The 22,535-nt window shown below is 55.2% G+C and overlaps 2 protein-coding genes across 4 annotated transcripts in view; one reads left to right on the plus strand and one right to left on the minus strand.

Annotated features, from left to right (window-relative positions):
• AGO2 (argonaute RISC catalytic component 2) overlaps window positions 1-10,968 on the plus strand; it is a 71,133-nt gene extending 60,165 nt beyond the window's left edge. For all 3 annotated transcript variants that reach the window (XM_053660839.1, XM_053660841.1, XM_053660840.1), the window contains exon 19: window positions 214-10,968. In XM_053660839.1, the coding sequence (XP_053516814.1) occupies window positions 214-322 (109 nt within the window). In that variant the 3' untranslated portion in view covers window positions 323-10,968. The remainder of the gene's footprint in view (window positions 1-213) is intronic.
• Window positions 10,969-12,750: 1,782 nt separating this feature from the next.
• On the minus strand, window positions 12,751-16,040 carry CHRAC1 (chromatin accessibility complex subunit 1). Its single transcript, XM_037166728.2, has 3 exons — window positions 15,817-16,040; window positions 14,116-14,242; window positions 12,751-13,541 (listed from the first exon to the last, which is right to left on the minus strand). The coding sequence occupies exons 1-3, from the start codon at window positions 15,961-15,963 to the stop codon at window positions 13,417-13,419; spliced, it is 399 nt and encodes a 132-aa protein (XP_037022623.1). The 5' UTR covers window positions 15,964-16,040; the 3' UTR covers window positions 12,751-13,416.
• Between the last annotated feature and the right edge of the window lie 6,495 nt (window positions 16,041-22,535).

Below are 22,535 nucleotides of genomic sequence, written 5' to 3' on the forward strand. Positions count from 1 at the left end.
GCCTCTCCGGCGGGCGGTCTCGGCAGCGGCGTTTCCAGAGCGGGAGCAGTGGGGTCATGGCGGCTGGAGCCGGCCGCACCGCGGACGCCGGCAGGCCAGCGGAGCTCCGCTGCCGCCTGTGAGCAGGTGCCTGGTGCGCGGCCCTGACCCGTCACCGGGGTGCTGCCTCGTGCCGCACGCGAGGCTGTGCTCTCCGTGTCCCTGTCCCCACAGTGCTGAAGGAAGCCATACCTCTGGGCAGAGTAACGGGCGAGACCACCAGGCGCTGGCCAAGGCGGTCCAGGTCCATCAGGACACGCTGCGCACCATGTACTTTGCCTGACGTGCCGTGTTTACGATCGTGTGCCCAGTCGGATTCACACGAGACCAGCTACACTCAGACCAACCAACGCCCAGCCCTTCCGTGACAGCCAGCATCCAACACGAGACGTCATTGACTTGCATAGACCCTCCATCTCCCAGAATGCCTTCTGCCCCGGACTCCACACTTGGATTTGAGCTGCAGACCTGTATGAGGCCCCTTGTCGTGGGAAGTGTGGTTTGCCAAAATCTGTGAGCTGCTCCTTCACGTAGGACCCCACGTTCCCTAAAAATCTCCTAAAAGCAGTCTATGAACTCAGGGCTTTAAAACATTTTTAATTTATTTGGTCATTCGATTTACTTGTTTTTAACACGATTCTCTATGAAATTGATGGTCTCAAACTAGCTGTGAACGTTCTCTGAGAGGGAAAGCAGCGCAAACGCAATTGTGGTTTTAAAGCCTTGACCAGGTGTGATGTCGTCACGAAAGCCTCTTTCACGGGGACGCTAGTGCCCCCAGCGTGGCACACGCAAGCTCCTCCGGACCCGAGGGCGGGGGCCGCGGCGTCTGGTCCCATCCCGCCCGCCCGCCTCTCCCTGGGCTCCAGGGACAGCACGGGGGTGGCGGCGGTCACGTGCGTTTACAACATTTCTAGGTCCAGAGAGATTGGCAGACAAGTGCCATTTTAATAAAAATTTATTAAAAAAGAGAAAAAAGACAATATGCCGCCAGTCTAGTCATAAGATTTGTCCTTGAGGACTGTGATGTTTATTTTCCAAAGTTTTGAGGAATACGGGTCTGTGGTGACACATACAGTACAATCCTTTTTCACTGTTACGTCTGTGACATCAGAGAAGAAATATATTATCTGGTTTGCAGTATTCACGTGGTAGCTAGACGCTGTTGTCCGTTTTATTGGCTGTGGGGTGCTTCTCGTGGTCTGTGTAGCGCATCAGCAGCGTCCGGAGACCGGAGGGCCTCGTGCGGGCACGTGCTGCTGACTCGCCGTGACCTCGGCCGGCGCCCCCTGTGGACTGTCGCCAGCAGCCTCTCGCCGCCCCGTTTGCCTCCCAGTCCTGCGCCTCGCTCAGCCGATTAAGCACAAATGGAATGTACGCGTTCTTCCCCCTGGGAACGAGCCGAGCGCCTGAGCGCACTCCTCCGTGTTTCCTTCTCCGTGGCGGGGCGTCGGGCGGTGCACCGGACACAGAGAGAGCCGCAGGGGGTGGCCCGGAGGATGGCGGGCGGAAGCCAGCGTCAGGGCCCAACCCCCGCTGGGATCTGCCTTCCGGCCGGCGAGGAACCGTTGCACTAAGAGTGAGGTGCTGCGGGCCGCATGACGGGGCCGCAGCAGGCAGCGCCGTCTGCACCAAGCGGGCGTTTTGTCCTCGCGGGCAGTCCCGTGAAGAGTCTGGTCTGTGTTTATTGTGGAGACTCGAGGACGGGCTGCACCTTCCCCTGCTGCTTCTGCTGTCCCCACCGGCCCAACACTTACCTCTGGCGCTGCAGTGGACGAGGGTCCTGGCGGGCGTGCCTCTGCAAGAGGGGGGCACCCACCTGTCTCCTTGTCTGCGCTCTGAGGGGTGGGGGGCACTCATGGACACATGGCCCAGCTTGGCAGTGGTGACAGAGGGTGGCTGTTGTTTGTGATGCTCTCTGCCCAGAGTGGTCGTGTATGCGTCTTCGTAATGGCATTAGTCTCTTCTTGCTGTATCTTTTTTTTTTTTTTTTGTCTATTTTAAATGACAGAAGCCTTTGCTCTGAGAAATGTCGCAGTTCCGTGGTTTCATTAGCAAGTGGCACTTTCTCCCGCGTTCAGAAGGACACCAGTACACTCCCGGCTTCAGTCCCTAGAAGCCTTCAAGGTGAGGAGGGGCCCGTCACTAACACACATGAATTAGGTCGGTGTGTCAGCCCCTCTGAAACCGTCTCAAACGAGTGTTTGTAGCACGTGTGACAGGATCGTGGTGGGGGCAGAGCGGGGCTGGTGAAACGCAGGTTCCCAGGCCCTGCCGCGCACCTCCTCATCCGGGGCCCTCTGGAGTCGGCTGCCTCGCGCAGGGCGGGCCACCAGGGGCAGCTCCTCGGTCCTCGGCAGCGAGGGAGGCCCTTCCTAAGCTAAAACCTAGAAAAGGTCGCAGGCTGGTAGAAAATGAGACCTAAATTTTTAAAAAATTATTTTGAAGGCTAAGTTTTCTTTCCCATGGGCCAAACTACTTGGAGAAGGGTACTTTTTGTGGCCCTATGCTTGTTTTGTAAAGCTTTTCACACTAAAGGCACGAACAGACCATGCGTCTCCGCAGGTTGGCCACACGCCTCTGCGCATCAGGTGACTCGGAATTCGGAGGCTGCAGGTGCGCTCTCAGGTGACTCGCCGTTGCCCCAGATTCCTACCAGTCTCCCGTTACGAGGGTGAACTCTGAGTTCCGAGATGGTGTGAGGCCCCCCCACCCCCCGGTCTGCCCACGTGGCAGAGCCGTCCTGGCCGCGCGCGTGTGGAAGCCGGGAGGGGTCCCTTGCCGTCCTCCACCCAGGGCGACCTCAGGCCCAGGCCGAGAGGGCCCTGGCTTCTGGCTGGCTGTGCTCCCCACCCCACTCGCCCCCAGTTAGTAAGGTGTGCCTTCCTTGAAGCAAACTGAATGTGAACATGAAATAATGTAGAAATTGGGGTTCATGTAACAGGAAAACCGGGATTTATCTCATCTCTTAAAAAAGAGCTCTCCCCGTTAGATTCTTCCATTGGTACTCTTTGTTATATATTTTGAATTACTCGCTTTGAGAAAAACCAGTGTATTTGCATCCCTTCCCACTCTCTATTGCATTAGACAAGCTCCCGTGCCCCAAGTCCCAGGGGGACCATCCAGGTCACCATTTGGTGGGGGAGCCCCTTGGTGACGCGAGGGCCTTGCACCGCCGGCTCGGGTTCTTGGTTCAGATGGCCCGGTGACGCGGGCACACCTGCACTTCCAGAAGGGGGTGGGGCCGTTCTGGTTTGGGTCCGGGTTTTCTGTTACAAGAAGTCCTCACACAAACGCTTGCACACGGCAGGGTGGCCCTCCGTCGTCGCGGTCGGCGCCCCTGGGCGTTGCTCTCGCCCCCTCGAGTGGGCGCACTCGAGAACCACGGTAGCATCCGGAGGGAGCCGTCGGAGTCCGGGAGACACCCCCCACCCGGCATTCCGGCGTTGACCCCAGTTGCTGTGTTGCTGTGTGCTGGCTGGAAAATAGGGTTGAGGTCTGTCCCTCCAGCGGGGGGGGGGGCCGCGTGGGTGCTGCTGTGGACGATGCCGGTACGGCTGCGGGTCTCTGCCTTTCTGCTCTGGTGCGGTGCGGACGGGCCCGTGGTGCTCGGTGGGCACTCGAAACCGTTCTCTCAGCTTTTGTAAACCGCCGATCGTTTGCCTTCAGGCTTGCCGGATGATTTATTTTTGAAAGCCACAAAATGTAGTTTTTCTGGGTGAATTGTTTTTCTTAATATATGCAGCAATGTAATTTTACATTGATTGTGGGGTGACTTAAATTTTATTTTTTCAAGGCAGTTTTTCAGTCAGATTCTATATTTGATACACTATGTGAAGGGTGGACCAGCCACGCGTCAAGCAGTTGGGACACCAGGCAGTCCCCAAGAGCCCTGCGGGGCTGGGACGGCTTCTCTGCCCCCCGGCGCGGAAGCACTTGGCTTGTCTCCGGAGCCTAGGGGCAGTCTCTCGGGTTCCGGGGCAGTTCTTCAGTGGGACTCTGAGCTGTGGGGCAGTTAAAAGGATTTTCATGGGCATTTTCCCACCCCTGCGGCGGCGGCTCCATCGGCAGGGCCGTGGAGGCTGACCGGATTCAGACAGTGGACAATCCCGGTGGCCCAGACAAGCCATAGCCATTCCCCTGGGACCTCTCCCTGACTCGTCCCCACACCTGCTCGTGAGAAAAGGAATGTACGATGGAGAAGCTTCCTCGGTGTTCGTACGCCTCACTTTCAGAATGCAGCTGTTCTAGTTCGATTTTAAAGCCTTCCCCAAAGTAACCCGATTACCCCTTCCACCTGCCACAGCTGCTGCGGCGATCGCCAGTGTAGCCACCGTGGGCGTGGCCTTGTCACCAACTGTTGGCGTCACATGTGCTCCTGACACACTGTGTGTGCAAAAATTTCCCACTCCAGATACTCGCACTGATTCTGGCGGCCCCTTTAAATCATGTCCGACCTTGCACCTGCTGTACTTGTTTGGGTGACTGTACACAGGGTGAGGGGCAGTGGCCACGTGGGCACCCGCTGCTTCGCTCCGGCCTCTGCCTCGTCTCTCAGTGCCCCGTGGCAGTGCCGTGGGCGTGGCTCTGCACCTTGGCCTGTGTCTGTCAGCCTGCTCTCGAAGCACCAACCAGCCTCTCCACTCCTTCTTCCGAAAGGCGGTGGGGCCCCGGGAACGGCGTGCACCCCCTGCGGTCTGCACTGTTAAGAGGACTAGTCGTGAGCCCCGGAGCCTCCCTTTGGTGCGTTCGATGCCTGATCACTTGCTGCGACTTCCAAGAGCATTTCCTTCAGCTCCATCCAGCACCTGACCGTGTGCAGAGCGAGGGCCTGTGTGGCCCGTGCTCAGAGCTGTCATTTTGAGGCCACGAGGTCACTGTCGTGTCCGACTGTCGCCGGTGTGGAGAGACATGCGGTCCAGTGTGGTTCCCTTATGCCTGCGGCGTTCGCTAGCTCAGCAGTGTCTGCCCCACCCCAGTGCGTGGTCCTGTCTGTGGCCAGGATGCCTGGGGTCAGCCACACGCAGGTTTCTGACACCTGCTCCGCCACCTGGGTGCCTGGCGGTGCTGTGCCGATGCCGTGCCGATGCCGTGCCGGGCCCTCAGTGCTTCTCTGGGTGTGCTTTTCCATGTTACTGTCTCCAGTGAATGTATTGGCTCAGCCAAATCGCTACAGAAGGTGGTTTCTAATACCTTTTAGTTCAAAAAAGTAGATGCAGACCGAGGCTACCTCTGAGTTCCCAGTAGATTTGTTCCCAAATGTAGCTGTCCACACTGAAGCTAGCCAAAATGCTGCCCGAATAAACCGAATTGTGAACATCTCTCCGTTCCGTGCTGGCTTGAAAATTTGCGTGCCATACTGTGACCACAGACAGTCCCCTCCTCGGGGCTGCCCAGCTCCGATTTAGGGCCTCAGCGGTCAGCAGGGACGCGGCAGGCGGGCGGGAGCCAGCCTGCTGTCCAGGCTCTCAGGCCCTGTCTGTGGCGGGGCCCAGCTGGTCCTCTGCTGTCCTTTTGATGGGTTGGAAGTGGCTCCCTGTGTGCCCTCCGTGAACGCCCCCCGGGCGCTTGAACACCGACCCTCCCGCAGAGCATCCACCTAAAGCAGCCACCAGGGTCAAACAGCAGTGCGGGCACAGCTGACCTTTGACTCAGGCCTTGCGTCCCCATCGCTCCTGCGTAACACTGACCTGGGCCCACCAGCAGAACGTGCCCTCCAGGGCAAGGCCCTGCGTGCCACTTGGTCACCAGGAACGCACCCCACCCACACACCGCTGTTGCGGGCCCCCCTTTGCAGCCCCTGTGTCTTTTCTCTGGGTCCTTCAGTTCTCACGTCCTCAGAAGAGCAGATACCTCCCTTGGTTTGCTCTTAAGTTGCAGCGGGGCAGGTGGGGGGTCTCACAGTGACAGGCGTCTGGCTGGGGGCCCTGCTCCCCTGCCGGACACCAGTGGGCGTCGCCACCATTAGCCCTGCGGTCCAAGCTGGGATGCTTCTCCTCCCCGCTGCGCACTGTGCTTTCGAAAGGGCTCAGTGTCCTCAGTGGCCGTTCTCAGAGGGCTGAGCCTCTGCCCTCGGCTGCCTGCCCCACGGAGCGCGGCTGCGTTCTCAGCCAGGGTCCCACCCAGGGTGTTTCGAGGACAGCACACAGTGGCCCCTGCTCGGCTTGGTGGTGGGCTGAGGAGCTCAGATGCCTTCTGTGGCATGTTCCTGGGGTCAGGGCAGGCCTCCACCGCCGCGCTTGTGCTCGTGAGAGGCAGGGGAGGACCTGCAGAACTGAAGGTTGCTGGTGCTTCTCCTAGCGAATCTCTTGTACTGGTCGCTGTGAAAACTCAGCCGTGTGAGATCCTTGACCGCTCCCGGGTGATGTGACCCAAGGGTGAGCCCTTATCTCGCCCCACCCCCTTTCCAGGGGCCTGAATCAGCTTGTTTCCAACCGCCTTGGATTTAGGCAGCTCAGAGTTGAAGCTAAAACACCACACACAGTCTCCCCCAAGTGACCCTGGGAGCTGGGCGTTGAGGCCGACCTCATGCAGCACCTTCTGAATCTTCAAGGCCCTGACACCGTGAGTTGATCGCAAGAGCAGCCCCTGCCACCGGGCCAGGGGGTGCAGTGCTTGGCTTGTGGGGCGGCTCGTGGGGCAGGGGCTGTGGGAACAGCCCCAGGGGCCAGGCGGAGCTGCTCTGGAAGACCGGCCTCGGCCTCCGTGCCTTTGCGGCCCGGTCCTCGGCCCCCTCAGAGCCACGCCAGGCGGCCTCTTCGCTGGCGAGTGACCCCGCACGTCCCACGAGGCAGTCGCCCACCTCCCACCGTTGACTCGGCTTCTGCTCCTCAGCCTCCGACGCTGTGGGCTGTGACCGTGTGCCTGCCCCATGTCAGAAATTCGAGGTGCTGGCCACGGGGCCCCTCCCATGCCCAGGAAGACCGACCCCATAGACAGGTACTGGCCGTGACCATAAGCAGAACCTGGTGGCTTTGTCTGGAGTCACGCAACACAAGTGTCTTGTGTTATGGAACTGGAGTCTTTCGAAGGGGCTGGCATCATGTCTTTGTGCGTGCGAAGCCCTCGGCGGTCGGGGGCTGCCCGCCCCTGCTGTCCGTGTGTGGGGAAGCTCTCGGCGGTGCTGCTCTCGTGGGACACGTGGCAACGGCACTCTCGGGCCTGGTGGCGCCTCGGGCTGTGCAGAGCACCCCAGTTGCAGTCTCTGAAATGCAGTTTGTACTCTTCGGTTTTCAGGCCAGGTAGCGAGCGCTTTTCACGGCCGAGGGGCTCATTCCAAAGCACCTTTTCCTGTCACGGGATGGTTTTATTGTCTTGAAGTTGGAGAGATGACCCAGTGTTATTTATTTTACAGATGTGTAGAGAAGCCCCTGGACGGCTCCTCCAGCCCCCCCCCCCCCAGAGTCCCCCGCCCTCCCTTGGAGGTGCCCACTGCCAGGGACGCAACGCATTCGCAGTCTGGGTTCCTTTCCAGAGCCAATCATGCACCTGAAGCCCTGAAAGTACATAGTTTAGCACTAAATCGAAATTCGAATCCTGAGTTTGATAGTGGATTTTAATGTGGTTGTTGAAGATGTGGACTCATGTTTTATAACTGTAGAGGCAAGTGAGTTTTTACTTTTTAAAGTTTTAAGAGAATAATTGTAAGTTTCTGTGTAACGAAGTGGCTAATTACTCATCAAATACAAGAAAAGAATGTAGCGTCTAAATCCAGAATTTTCTTACCTCTGGTACACTTCATATTACTTACCTAATATGTATTGAGGGGTTTGCCCCCTGAGTTTTATCAACTTTTCTAGTTTTATTTTATTTTTATAAAATAATTGAAAAAGAACCAAAAATGAATTCAAAAGTTACCTAGGTAGATCTTGCCCCTTGTTAATTTCCCCCTACAATGAAACATTTTAGAAGACATTTTGAATCAAAATGTATCAAAACCATTTCAAGTTTACTCTTTTCTAAGAAGCTGAGCAGCTGCGAGGGCCCCGCCCCGTCCTGGGTGGTTCTCCACCTCCTGGACTCGGGCGCGAGCTTCTCCCTGCGCGGCGGTGGTGGGCCCACGCCTCCGAGTCTTGTGCTTGCACTAGAAACCATGCAGTGCTGTTCTGTAAATTGACAGTTCCTGAAGAAACTAGCATTTGTATCCGTTGGCCTCTCTGTGTAACTCTTCATTTGCTACGTGAATTGTAAACTGAATTTTAAAACTACAGCACCTGCTACATTCGACTCTGAGGCTTCGCGTCCTTGTCTTGGTTTCCTGCCATCCTGTGTGTGTGGAGGCTGTCCAGCGCTTGCATGACGCTAGGTGGCCATGCCACTTTCAACCGAGCCTTAATCAGATGTTCAATTTGTAAGTTTCAGAGTATGCAAAAACGTTAGGCAGAGTGAGTGTGAACTGTCCGGGTCAGGATGCTGCACCCTAACTCGGCGAGTTCTCAGCGAGAACTCTTTTCTCTGGAGTTACAAAGGGAAACTTTTGGTGATACATCTCTGTCTCTCCCCTCCCCTCCCTCTCCCCCGCAACCCATCCCCCCTCACTGCCTGTCGCCCACGCGTGATGGAGAGGACCGCTGTGCATTTCTGTGGCAGCCAGTCCGTCAACAGGACCTGTTCTGAAAGTCTTGAGACTTTTTCAGGGTTATTTTTAAGTGTTTGAATTTTTTCCCTCCAGTCTGAGATTTGTTTATGGCTGATGGCGAGGATGACTGGGGCGCAAATCTTATTTTCAAACCCGCTCGTGTTCTACGCTTTCTGCAGGCGGTGCCTCCTGCCGTCCCTTCTGCATACGACTGAGTGAGTTTTTGTTTCTGTAAAAGCATCTTAAGTTTAGACACACAATGGAGGGGACCCAGCTTTCTTTACAATGTGGATCTACCTCAGTTCAACAGTTGGGTGCTATTTACGAAGTCTGTCAAATTAAATTTGAAAAAGTAACCAAACAGTGAGCTATAACTCCACGTGATGCTTGAATTCATAATTTGTTTATTTAATAATATTTTTATTTATTTTGTGCCTTTTATGTTGAATCCTAACACATTGAAAAAAAATCAGTATACAATTAAACATTGTAGATTGCAGGCGGGGAGAAAAGCCCAGTTGGCCGCGGCATTCGCTAGCGTACCCCAGCCCACCCCGACCGTGCGTTGGAACCCCAGCTGCCTTCTTGTGAAAAGGGACACACTGTGTTCCAGAGAGAATTCAGCATTTGATGAGCCGACTCCAAACTCTTCTATGCATGTATTTGTAGCCGTCGCTTCATTTCCGGTGCCAACGAAGGGGTGGCCAGAAACAACTGTGTCCTCTCGTCACTGCTTCTGTCGCCATTCGGCCCCCCCTCCCTCTGGCACGTTAAGTTTATTTCATACGCAGCAAGCGGGCAGTCGCGGGCCCACCCCTCTGGCCCCCGTGGAGGCGCCCACAGGACCACAGGCAGAGGGCGGGGCCGTGCTCCCCAGTGGCCTCGTCCCGAGTGGTAGGAGAGCTTCCGGCAGCGAGAAGGCAGGGAGAGGCGGGAGGAAGGTGATGGGTGGTTTTCCGGGCCTTTCTATTTGGCAGTTTACAATTCTAGACATTTCCTACTCTGGCGGTCTTTTTTATCTCAATTCTTTGGAGGTAACGCAATATTTTGGAGTCTTAAGAATTTGATTTTATACCAATAAGAAATAAAACTTAAGGATCTTTCCTGTAGTATATAGTTTTACTATTTTAAAGAGATTTCTGAATTTTACAAGAGAACCAACATTCCTTAGTGGCAAAACTTCGAAAGTTGATTGGGGAGGCTTTTAGTGGCAGGATCTCAAAGCAATGGGACGGTTCTGGTGGCAGTTTTCCGTTTGACACCCCTCCGGGTCGGTCCTCAGGCCGTTGTGAAGAGCGCGGCACCCTTTGGTGTGCCGCGGCCGAAGTCGGCCTTGCCGCACTTTCTCGGTAATAATAAATGCCTCCGTCGGCTCCCCAGAAGCATTTGGTTTCTTACCTAACGAGAGTCCTTTGGGGCAGGTCATTAAATCTCTGTAGGTACCTCAAGAAAAAGAGCCTGAACATGCTGCATTTTGTTTCGTTCGCTTTGATATGGGGCATTTTGTTTTGCTCTTATTATTTTGTTTAGATATATGCTTTTTGGACCCCAATAGACTGTTGAAAGAAGTTTTTAAATTACCCGTGTAGGGGTACAATACCCTTTCTTTCTATTTCCACTCCGCTATCTGGTTCAAAGGGTGCCCACCAGGAGAACACTCTGCCCAGACACACCCAGGACAAGGCACTGTGTGTATCAGCAGACGACAGATGTCCCCAGTCCTTCTGTTCATGCTGCTTTCTCAACTCCTTTCTCCGTGCTGCCAAGAGGTTGGGCAGCTCGTTTCTAAAGTCAAACTCCAGCACCGTGGCATCTGAGTTTTCAACACACCTCACACAGTTGCCACCGAGTGAGTAGCCTGACCCTAAAGGCAATGCAGGCATCAGGCAGCGGATGGGGCTGCTCCCCTGAGAGCCAGCCGTCCAGTCTCTTGCTCCCCGGGACTCGCCCGCACGAGCAGGTGGGAGTGGTCTTACCCGCAGAAGGTGAACTGGTGCAGAAAGCCGAGGGCTGAGACACTGAGCATCTATCGTGTTTGAGCTTAGCTGGGTCCTTTCGAGTTTGTTTTACAGCTTACTAGGTTGAGTAGTTTGCACTATTTTTGCAATAAATTCATGGAAACCCTAACAGTTATTTGTTTTGTTTCTTACTGTGTGTACATAAACTAATACTAAAAGTTTGGCATAGTGTTTTTCACCTCCTTACATAACCCTTAACATGCACAGAATGCTGTAAATCTGATAAAATATGATGTGAATGATATTTTATAAAGTTATTTTGTATGGTGTCAATTTTGTTTTGCCTCATAGTATGTCAGCAAAAATGAAATAAAATTCCTCGTATTTACAGCTGCCTCTCCCCAGTGTCTTCAGTTACTCACGTGTGGGTTTGGGCACCTCCTTCTGCACAGATTGACTCCAGGCTTCCCAGGCGGCAGCGCCCTGCCCACGACGAAGGTCTAGGGCCCCCCCCCTACAAGCACTGGGCCCGCCCCTGAACAATGTGCTCAGCAGGGCCAGGCACCGCCCTGCAGCATCTGGGGTTTGGGGAGAACCGCGGAGCAGACATCTCCAGGTGAGCCGGGTGCTCCTGCTGGAGCAGCCGTGAGACCAGACGAGGCCAAAAACCGCCCAGCTGAGCCCCGGGGCAGCACAAAGCCCCGAGCTCTACGTGATGTGGGAGTCAGAGCTGCGGTGCCCGGTTCGAGGCCTGTTGTTGGGAAGGGAAATGCGGGTTGGATCAAGAAAAGCAAGAAAGGGCTGGAAACGCCCCCAGTGGACACAGCAGCTGAAGCAGGCCGCCGTCTTGTTTTCTGTGGGTGCGTGTTCACGGGGCTGTACTTGTAGCCATCAGAATCAGAAACCACCCACACTGGGAACGGTCTGTTCCCCTGGGGGCTGGGTAAACACCAGCACATCCCCGCGATGCACCCCCGCTCAGCAGTGGAAAGGGCCGGGCGGCGACACCCTGGGCGGCAGGATGCTCAGAGTCCCCACACCGAGTGGGAAAGCCACCTCAGGCTGCCTGTTCCGCTGCCACTCCAGTGACACTGGAGGGACGGGTTCGCAGAGCCGGCCTGCCGTTTCTGTGTGGCCTATGAGATGAGGATGGTTATTAAATTCTTGAGTGGCTGAAAACTTAGAGTACTTTACACCCATGGAGACGCAGAATTCAAAGTCTGGTGTCCAGGGCCTTCTCCCCACATGGCCACGCTCACTCCTGTCGGTGCATCTGCGGGGCTCCCACGCGGGGCTCCCACGTGGGGCAGGGCCGAGTGGCTGCGGACTGCGAGGCTCACGGGCCTGAAGGTGTTTGCTGCGGCCCCCCGTACGGCTGGGTGGCTTCCAAGGTGCAGGGCGGGAACGCGTCCGACCGCTGGGAAATCTGGGGGGAGGTGATACGGCTGTTCTGTCTTAATTGTGGCAATTCCATGACTCTGCATTTCTCAAAACTCAGCAGTGTACGCCAAAAAGTGGATTTTAAATTTTTATTTAAAATATTTTTAAAATGAGAGACAGAAAATGTCAGTGGGTACCTGAGAACAGGGAAAGGACTGACTCCCAGGGGTACAGGGGGATATTTGGGGTAATGGAGCTGTTTGCACGACCAACAGCCTGAAAATTCACCCAATGTGAAAAAAGGAACCCTGGCTACTGCGGCTCGGTGGACTGAGTACAGCCTGTGAACCAAAGGGTTGTTGGTTGGGTTCCCAGTCAGGGCACCTGCCTGGGTTGCAGGCCAGGTCCCCAGTGGGGGTGTGTGAGAGGCAACCACACACTGATGTTTCTCTCCCTCCCTTGCCCTCTCTAAAAATAAATAAATAAATAAATAAATAAGAAAATCTTAAAAGAAAAAATACAGGATTTACAGTTTTCTCTTGTGCAGAGTAAAAGCCATTACTATAGGTATGAAGAAAGGAACAGCAAATGAGATGCAAAATGTTCTAAAATTTTTTTTTAAGAAAAATATGCTCATTCGAGGTAATACTTCTTTTCGGATTTATGATCTGACTTGAAATTGTTCTCTGGAAATAAAAGTGCTAGAAATGCCTATTTTTAATTTCGCAAAGGTCTGAGATACTAAGCAAGGCATTGCACCAGACGGATCACAACAAAATTAGAGCTACAGCGCACTTCACTGCACAAGTTTTAATGAGAATGTCTTTACAGTTAAAAATGCAGTATTTGGACAAATATCCTAGTAAATTTTCTTGAAATACAAAATTTTAAGTGTAAGACACTACATACAAAGTAACAAAATACAACACACACTACATTTTTAGCTAAAACTGGACCTACTTGTTTTCACATAACTGACATTCAGAAGCTGTTCAAAATCTGCCCGAGTGAGAAGCTGAGCCCAGCGGTCCCTGCCGCTACAGTGCGCAGCTGCACGTGGGCTGCATGGCCGATGGTGCAGGCGGCTCCTCCTGGGTGCCCTCCAACCACAGCACGGCCTGACCACTTTCCTTTGGCCTGCCGTGTGGGTGCAGGTGCAGGAGACGCTCTGTCCCAGCCGGGAAAGAGGACAGTGTGTTCAGAGTCTAAAAAGTGAAGGCTCAACCGCACAGCGCTGTGGGTGCTGTGGGCGCTAAGAAGCAGGGGCCAGTCCGGGCAGGGCACAGATGGGCAGCAGCCAATGAACGCGCGAACGAGTGCAACGACAAACCCACGTCTCGCCCTCTCCTTCTCTCCCCGCTCCTTGCCTCTCTCTCTAAAAAATCAATGAAGAAACAACAACCGTGGTGCTGATCCAGGATGGTCCTCACCAGGCTGAGTTTTTAAAGCTTTCATTTGAGGTTAGGACTCTGCATCTTCATCATCACTTTCATCACTGGTCTCATTCTCCTCCTCCTCGTCGGCTTCCCTCTTCTCCTTAAGCATTTTCAGGTATTTACTAGCTAGTATCTTCTTTGGTAATATATCTTAAAAACATAAAGCTGGCATTAGCGATTGCCTGTGGCAGGCCACGAACATAGCAACACCGTTCAAAGATGTCCTAGTTCCGCTCTGACCTCCGGAACAGGCTCCGGGACGACACCAAGTCGGACTCCCGTTCCTCTGGGCGGCCTCCTGCTGGACGAGGAAGACCTGTTTCCACGTCACTGCAAACCGTTCGCTGCTTCTATGTGCTGCTTGGCCTGTGAGCAGCCCGCCCAAACTGAGACAGGCCGGCCAGCCCCAGGGGCGGCAGCTGTTTAGCCCCGGCCACACGGCTCGTTCCACAAGTAGTTTCTGGGGGACAAGTACACCAGCCGAGAGTTTCCCTTCAGTGTAGGACGTGTCTGAGGGGTGGGTCTGCCAGGCCCACCCGCCAGCCAAACACCCTCGTGCTGGATGTCGGCCACATTATCGTACTCAGCAGGCAAAACTGTGCCAGGTCATGCTTAACTCTGGCACCTAGGGAAAGCAGCTAAATGTTTATTTCAGTGAAAGCAGGGGAGAAAAGCTGGAAATTACTTAGCATTTTTTAACCAGAATGTTTCAAAAACTAAGTACCTGCAAGAAACTGGAAAGTTTCTGATTCCTCTGCGGTATTTGACAAATCATTGTAAGTGAGTGCTCTCTCTTCTTTCCCACGGCCATGTCTGTAGGAATAGGTGGCTAGATACTGAACAAAGAGCTCCTAAAACAAATGAAAAGATGAAGTGAAAGGTGTGCTTAGAAAACTTATCGTAGAACTGAATTTTTTTAAAGATTTTATTTATCTATCTTCAGAGGGGAAGGGAAGGAGAGAGAGAAATATCAATGTATGGTTGCCTCTCGTGCACCCGCTGCTGGGAACTGGCCTGCAACCCAGGCATGTGCCCTGACTGGGAATCGAACTGCAATCCTCTGGTTCGCAGGCCCATGCTCAATCCACTGAGCTACACCAGCCAGAGCAGAACTGAAATTTTTAAACTACATTAAGTTTGGATGACTGCAGATTATCTTGGTGTCTCAAATTACAGGAAATCGTTGGAGAAAGGAGAAACTGAGGTCAGAAAGAAACCAAGAGTATCAAAATTGGCAGGAAGCAGGCATTTCCCTAAAGTTTATTTTTTTATTTTTAACTTAAAATATTGAAAACTGAACAATGAGTCATAAATGTTTAATGACCAGTCTGTACAGTTAAAAAAAGGGGGGTGAAGGCAAGAGACCATTCAAAAATTGTTTGGCTCCTGAAGACTCTGTCTTGGGTCGTTCCCTACAAATAAATAGTCAACATCAAGAAGTCGACTGTACCCCATTTCCTATTTTGCCCAAACACCTTCCCTAAAACAGCAACCTGGGCTGGGCCTCTTTCTTGAACTCCATCTAGTGTCCCAGGCACAAACCTTAGCTCCCGAACACTTGCAGCCAAAACTACCGGCACACACACAGACCCAGCATCACGTGCTAAACGGCAGTTACTTTCCTGGACTCAGAAAGGACGGCTCTGGCACAAAATCTGAGGCTGCCCACTCCCCCTGCTCTAGTCCAAACCGCTGTGGGAACATCGTGTGCCGAACGAGGAGCTGGAAAGCACATCTAGGGAAAGGTTCCAGCAGCCGAGGCGGCAGCTTCACCACGGCCCGGTGCAAGAACAGGGAGGGTCTGTTCAGCCACCTTTGAGCCCAAATCGGAACAGCCACATTATCTTGCAAGCTGCACAGCTTGGGCCCCCGGAATTACTTCCAGCCCGGGATACCCCGCTAAGATATCGGGGAGAGGTGGGGCGAACCGACAGCATCACGGGCCGGACCTCCCGAGGAAACCCTCACTGGAGGGGAGGGGAGTCGAGTACCGAAACCACAAAGCAGCCTGAACGCGAGAAAAGGGGGCTGGCTCGTCGGGAGGCCTGGGTCCAAAGACTGGTGACGCGGCAGCAGGCACAACAGCCGCGCGCCAGTCCGTGCTTTTGCCCAGGTGACCCCCGCGCGAGGGAGGACGGGACGGCGCGCGGAGGAACGCGGGAGCAGCGCGGCGTGGGCGGGGCGTGCGCCAGAAAGGACGAGAGCGGCGCGGGCAGGGTGGGGCTAAATAAAGTAGGGAGCTGGGCAGCTAGGGCACGCGTGGCGTGGAAGGGAAGTGAGGCGAATTGCGCAAGGGCACGCAGGCGCGAGCCCATGAAGAGGAGCCGGCGGCGCGCGGACCCAAGGGGACTGCGCAGCGCGACTGGTGCCGGTGGTCCCCACCCTAGCGCCCCGCTCACTTCTCCCTGCACTGCTTCCGCCTCACCGTAGCCTTAGCCGTGAGCATGAGCGCCTCCTGGTTGATGCTGGACACCTCGGGGGAGCTCTTCATGATGACCCGGATGCGGGACAGGGGCAGCGACACGATGCGCTGCTCCCCGCACTTGTCTCTGCCCATGACCACGTCCGCCATCTTTATGTCCCTCCCCCGCTGCGGCAGCTCGATCCGCAGCCGGGTGGCCGGCCGGGCACTGTCGGTACGGGAGCGCCGTTCCGCTGCCTCGTGGGAGTTGTAGTGCCGTGGAGGCGCGGCGACGGAGGCGGGGATCCGTCCTTCTGAGGGTGGACTACAAGACCCAAAATGCCGCGCGCCCCCCGCGGCTGCGCAGATGGAGCCGGGGAAAATCCGGAGAAGGCGCAGGCGGCCCGAACGTAGGGGTGGGGTTCGCTGTCACCTGGCAGGGGTGGTGACAGGAACCCGAGGGAGGGCGGGCCCTGTTTCGGAGGAGGTGAACGGTGGTTAAAAGTTCTTCCAGGAGGCGGGTCTTGCCCTTCAGTGAATGAGAATGGGGTGTCTTCTCTGTGCTGGGTTTGGGGACGTGGTAGTGAGCAAAGGAACGCTTTCCTAAGCCGCATTCCAGAGGGAAGACAGGGAAGAAACTGGCGAGCAAATTAGTGCTGATAAGTACTATGAAGGAGCCCTGGCTGGCGTGACTCAGTGAGTTGAACGGCTGCCTGTGAACCAGAGAGCCGCAGAGTCGTTTCCCAGTCTGGTCGAACGCCTGGGTCACTGGCCAGGTCCCCGGTTAGGGGCCTGCGACAGGCAGCTGACCCCATGTATCATTCTCACATTGATGTTTCTCCTCCTCTTTTTCTCCCTTCCTCTCTTTTGTTACCTCTAAAGATAAATAAAATCTTTGTCAAAAATACCATGAAGGAAAAGAAAGCAATGGAAGAACACAGGAGTAGGGAGGAAGACTGGCAGTAGTGTCTGAGAAAGCACTTACTGGGAGAAGGAACAGCAGGTGCAAAGGCCCTGGGGCAGGAGCTTTCCAGAGAGACTCAGTATGAGCAGACAGTGGAATCAGGGGCCCTGCCCAGGTGTGTGAGGGCTGAAGGAAGAGGCTGAGGGATGATAGCATTTGTTTTAAATTTTCAGAGGAACCCTCTGGCTGCAGATGGTGAAGAGTCGAGGAGGGAGTGGTAAAGGTAGAGAGGTCTACCTTGGGAGTGCAGAGGCCAGGAGGGTGATTACGAGTGTGCCTAAGGTGAAATGCTAGGGGACAATGGTAGGATTTATCCAAGGTCAGGTCAGGGAGGGCCGGGTGGGCTGTGGAATTCTTGCTGAAGCAGTTGGGTGGCTCTTGGGAGAGAAAGATGGAAACGAGTGAATGGTGGTGCTGTTTATTGAGACGGAGAACCCGCCTCGAGGTCGTCGGCCGGAGCTTTGGTTTGGAGCAAGTTAACTTCCATCTGCCTCTCAAACACGAGCAGCAGTGTTGAGTGGACAGGTGGCTCTTCCCACCTGGGGTTCCGCTGGAGCAGTGAATTTAGAAGCCAGCGTTGTCTAGATGGTAGTTAAAACCATGGACCCGGCCCTGGCTGGTGTGGCTCAGGGGATTGAGTGCTGGACTGTGAAACAAAGGGTTGCTGGTTCAATTCCCAGTCAGGGCACATGTCTGGGTTGCAGGCCAGGTTCCCAATAGGGGCTGTGTGAGAGCCAACCACACACTAATGTTTCTCTCCCTCCCCTTCCTCTCTCTCTAAAAATAAATAAAAATGTTTAAAAACAACAACAAAACGTGGACCTGGGTGAGTGTATCTAGGAGGAGGGTGTAGAGAGAGTAGAAAGACCCGGGGGCCATGTTCTGAGGCCCTCCAGCATCTCAAGATGGAGGAGGGAAATCCAGCGAAGGAGACTGGGCAGAGGTGGCCACCGAGAGGACAGCGGGCGTCCATCGAGCCAACAGAAGAGTTTTCCTGGAAGGAGGGACTGATGAATGGGATGGAACGCTGCAGAGGTCAGTGAGGAGACTGCCTTTCACTCACAGTGCAGCCGAAGGCAAGGCCAGTGCTCTCCGCGCCGCTGCCCCTCCTTTGCAGACACAGGCAGTCGCCGGGCGTCTGGGTGATGAGACACGACAGTGCCCGCCCTGTCTGTGACGCTGCACCCTGCACAGCCGCCCTCACGGCTCCGAGCCGGGCCACAGAGGCAACGGGAAAGGAAGCCACTGTAAGCTGTAGAGCATCCTGCAACTGCGTGAATTCTGCATGAGGTCTCAGTGTTCCCGCTGCAGGGTCTTGTCACCCCAAACCAACTGTGACCTCAGAGTCCACGTGAAGCGAGTTTGGAAAACCCAGACTTCACCCTGTTTTAACCCTTCTGATCTCAGTTCTGTCCGTCACTTGGGCAGGGACTACAAAGTGCATTCCGCGCGCCTGGTGGGCTGCAGGGCATCCACCCTTCCCCACGTCTCTGGGAAGAAGAAGAGTTGTCCTGGGCCACACGCCGAATACACTAACAGAACAAAGAACAAATCTTAATGTTTTCAGTAATTTTACAATTTTGTGTCGGGCTGCATGTGGCCCGTGGGCCACAGGTCGGACACCCCTGCTTCTGCAAGTGCAGTGGGTTCTGAGAAGCACGGCTCTCTCCAGTCTTCCTCGGGGCGGGGCCGTAGGTCCGGTTCCAAACGTTCCAGATCACCGAGATCGCAGTAGACAAGCCTTCCCACGTCTCCCTGCAGCCATAAGGACCTAGCAACCTCAGCACCTGCTGAGTGCTCCACCACGGGAAAGTAAGGGCCAAGAGCGCAAGGACAGTGCATCCTCACCACTGTGACCCCAGGTCTTGGCCCAAATAATAGCACCAGATGCAGGTCAGGCACTGATGGGCACAAAGATACCTCCGTGAGCAAAATGGCCATGGTCCCTGTTCTCCCAGAGCTTGCTTTCAAGTTCAAGGGTGACAGAAAAAGAAACTCTCCTACAGTAAATGCTATGAAGAACCCACACTGCGAGCAATGGGGCAGCCTCTCCGAGAAGTGATATTTAAGCTCGGATCTGAAATGGGAAAGGCACCAACCACACAGAAAGCCTGGGCGAGGTGAGCGCCCAGAACGGAACAGCCTGTGAGATGGGCGTCTGCAGAGGAAGATGCCTTCGCAAATTACAGGCCAGTGAGGCGGAGGCCCAGGGAGAAGCTGGGAGCAAGGTCGGTGGGACCGGCTGGGGCAGGCAGGCGAGAGGTTCAGCCTTTGTTCTGAGAGCAGTGGAGGGAGCCAGGGAGTCTTGAAGTGAGGTAGTGGATCCCACTTAAAAACCCACCTGCTGCCCTGTGCTGACGACTCACGGGTTCCCCGCCTCGTCCCCGTGGAAAAGGTCCTACCGTTCACTAAAGGCAAGAGCAAGAAGCTGCTCAACAAAACCAAGTTCGCAGAGGGCCCTTAAGTCCCCGTGAGAAACAAGCTGTGTGGCTGACATACGGTAAAGCCGTTGGCTATTTTGTTTCTCTAGCTGGTTATGGGTTTTGTGAACCCTGCCCTTCTCTTTCAGCAGGTCTGGGGGGCAGGCGGGGGGGGGGGGGCAGGAGGCATCTGGGGAGTGAGAGAGCCTGAGGAGCTCAGGTTCCAGGCTTGGCAGGGGTGTTGACTGGCAGTTGATTTGGGAAGTACTGAGAGGGGCAAAGAAGGAAATCTTCAGAGAAGAGGGAAGGCCCTCACCATTAAAAAAAAAAGAAAGAAAGAAACCAGCCCTGGCTGGTGTAGCTCAGTGGATTAGGTGCCGGCCTATGAACCAAAGGGCCGCCAGCTTGATTCCCAGTCAGGCCACAGGCCTGGGTTGCTGGCCAGGTCCCCTGTTGGGGGCACAAGAGAGGCAACCAGACCCTGATGTTTCTCTCCTTCTCTCTCTCTCTTCCTCTCTCTAAAAATAGATGAATAACTAACCTTAAAAAAAAAAGAAACCAGCTTCAGACCTGAGACAGGAGGAGTATCTATGCCGCCTGGCAGCTTGGCTGCACTGGAAAGGCACAGTGCACGCCTGCGCACTTCTGTTAGCGTGCCCTGTTCGCCCACGTCATCTCCAGGGCCCCCGGAAGGTGTGCCCGTGATTCCTGGTGCTTCTGCATGGCTCATCCTTGCTCCCTCCCGTGTCTGTGTCTTGAGTGAACCACACTTCCCAGGACCCCTGCCAGCTGACCTCCGGTTCAGTCCTGACCGCGGGGAAGTGGTGAGACGCTGCCTTGGGAAGGCAGGAAGGGTCTTGTCTGTGTGCTGTGTGAAGGCTTTGATGGCAGGCTGGGGAGTGCGGTTTGGGGGCGGGGACAGTGGTGGTTTGAGCGGCTCCACCTCCCCAGGTTTCTGCTCAGAAGCAGCCTCTCCCTCAGTGGCCAGTGTGGGCTCCTGGGCTCCCAGCTGGGGGGTGGGAGTGGCCTCCTGAGCTCAAGGTAGCATCTCCCACCTGTTTCCTTCAGAACACCTTTTCCCTCCTGCTCCTGCGGTGCTCCCAACACCTTGCAGTCGGTCCCTGGCACTAAATCCCTTTCTGCATGAGATACCTAGAGCAGTTTCTGCTTTCGGGGATTGAACCGAGAAACATACAGACATGGTCCTGGGAAACAGGCCCAGAAAAGTGGGACCGCGGACCTCCGTCGTGGGGCACGCAGAGCCGGCCTCACTGGCTGCACACCCTGGCAGAGTGGCCACCGAGACCCTCACCTGTCCTGGCCTGGACTGAGTGCTCGCTGAAGGGCAGGCTGCTGAGGGACTGTCAGGGCGGGGATGGAGCCCGCAGGATGGGCTGGCTTCTGGTGGCACCGGAAAGGTTTCAGACAAAATGGAAAGCTTGGGGCTTTAAAATCTCAGGTCAACCAGGTCCTGCACCGGCCTGAGTGACTCTTTATCTTGTGTAGCCTCAGGGCTGACAGGGCTCAGGGTCAGACCTACCTGGATCCTACCTGATGCCTGATTGCAAGATAAGCTGAAGTCCTGCCTTCAGGTCTTTTCCGTGAAGTCAGGCTCTTGCTAGGGAGGAGCTGGGGTTAGAACAGGGTAGTGGGGGGGATACCTGCAGGTTGAGAACCTGACCTGCCCCACCCATCTGAGCCTCCGTCAGTGGAAATAGCCCTGGTGCCTGCCTAAGGCCATCGCTCCTCACCTGCTTGAAGTCCTGTTTTGCACTCACTTGAGGAGCTTACCCGGCCAGGAAGGGGATGCTGAGCCTTCTCAAGACTGGCTCCAGAGTCCGTCCTAAGTGGAGTCAGACCCCAGCATGCCCTGGGAACAGCTGCAGAAACGGCATGGGAGACGTTTGCTCACCGAAAGAGCAGTGGGTCCGCATCTCCCAGCTGCAGAGTCCTGTCCTGCTGCTGTCCGCTCAGAACTGTGGAACATTCCTGCCTCTTATCAGCAGGCAGGGACTGGGGGAGCCGGTTCCTGTCGGAGCGTATCCCCAGGCCAGGCGGACTTGACCAACACAGCTGACCTTGTAGAGTTGTGTTAGCTCCAGCGGCTGGGACCCAGTCTGCTCGGCCGAGCCGGCCGGGAGACGATTGGAGGGCCTCGCACCGGAGGCCCTCTGACCGTTGGAGACCCTGTGAACTGCCTGGGGGTCTGACCCCGTCACCAGATGGCCCGCAGATCGAGGGCAGGCTCTCTGGGGCGACCGTGCTCCAGTAAGGGGTGCTGGCAGGGCACAGTGCAGACACCGGGGGGTCTGGAGGGAAGACCTGTTTTCTTCTGCAGTAACGAGTGTCCGTTGGAACTGCAGCCCCACATTTGCCGCCGGACGCTGGTGGAGACCCAGTGCCAGGTCCCGAGATCTCAGCCGAGTGTGTGACTGAGTGGGGAGGAGGGGAGATTTAGGCAGAGTGGTGGGGGTTGGGTAATAACTAGCAACGAACACAGCTCCCCACATTGGAAACTGCGGAGATTCCCCTTCTAAATCTGACTCACAGAGTGGGACAGGGGGACATCGTGGACCCCACAGGGCCTCATGGCTCAGTCTGCTCCCTCGAGGGCAGCCCCGTGCTCTCGGGCCTGCCAGGGCCCCTTGGAGCTTGTCACCTACCTGTCTGTTCGTCCATTTCCCCTGCCCCTGGGCCCCTGAGGGCCTTTGACTTGGGACATGGCGTTCCACTTGCTCACAAGTTTCTCCCACTGGACTAGCACGTAGCACAGTGCTTGGCACTTAAAGTATAAACAAGAAAAGAAAAAAAAAAGAAGAAGCAGCTAGCCCTGGCTGGTGTGGCTCAGCAGACTGAGTGCCGGCCTGCAAACCAAAAGGTCGCGGGTTTGATTCCCAGTCAGGGCACATTCTGGGGTCTCGGGCTGGTCTCCAGTTGGGGGCACTCGAGAGGCAACCACATACTGATGTTTCTGTCTCTCTCTTTCTCCCTCCCTTCCCCTCTCTCTAAAAGTAAATAAATCAAATCTTAAAAAAAAATCAGAGAAGCCCTATTGCCTGAGAGGAGAGGCAGCCTGGCCACGAGAACGGCCTGAGCGCGGCCATTGCTTGACTTCCTCCTGGCTTCCCGAGGCCGCTCCTGGGTCTCTGTGCCTGCCCAACAAGGCGAACACCTGACCCCCGGTCGCCGAGAAGCCCGGCTGAGTGAACCCCGGGCAGCCACAAAGGAGGAATACTTTCAGCTGAAATGAGTTTGGGACGGGATGAGGAAGGAAGACTTTCAAGAGCTGAAGCTGCATCTTGTTAGCTTTGCGTAGCTGGAAGTGCTAAATAAATATATAATGATCAGTTAGCTCCACA

This window comes from Artibeus jamaicensis, unplaced genomic scaffold (assembly GCF_021234435.1).
Source record: "Artibeus jamaicensis isolate MK-2021 breed Jamaican fruit bat unplaced genomic scaffold, CSHL_Jam_final scaffold_916, whole genome shotgun sequence".
NCBI classification, from domain to species: Eukaryota; Metazoa; Chordata; class Mammalia; order Chiroptera; family Phyllostomidae; genus Artibeus; species Artibeus jamaicensis.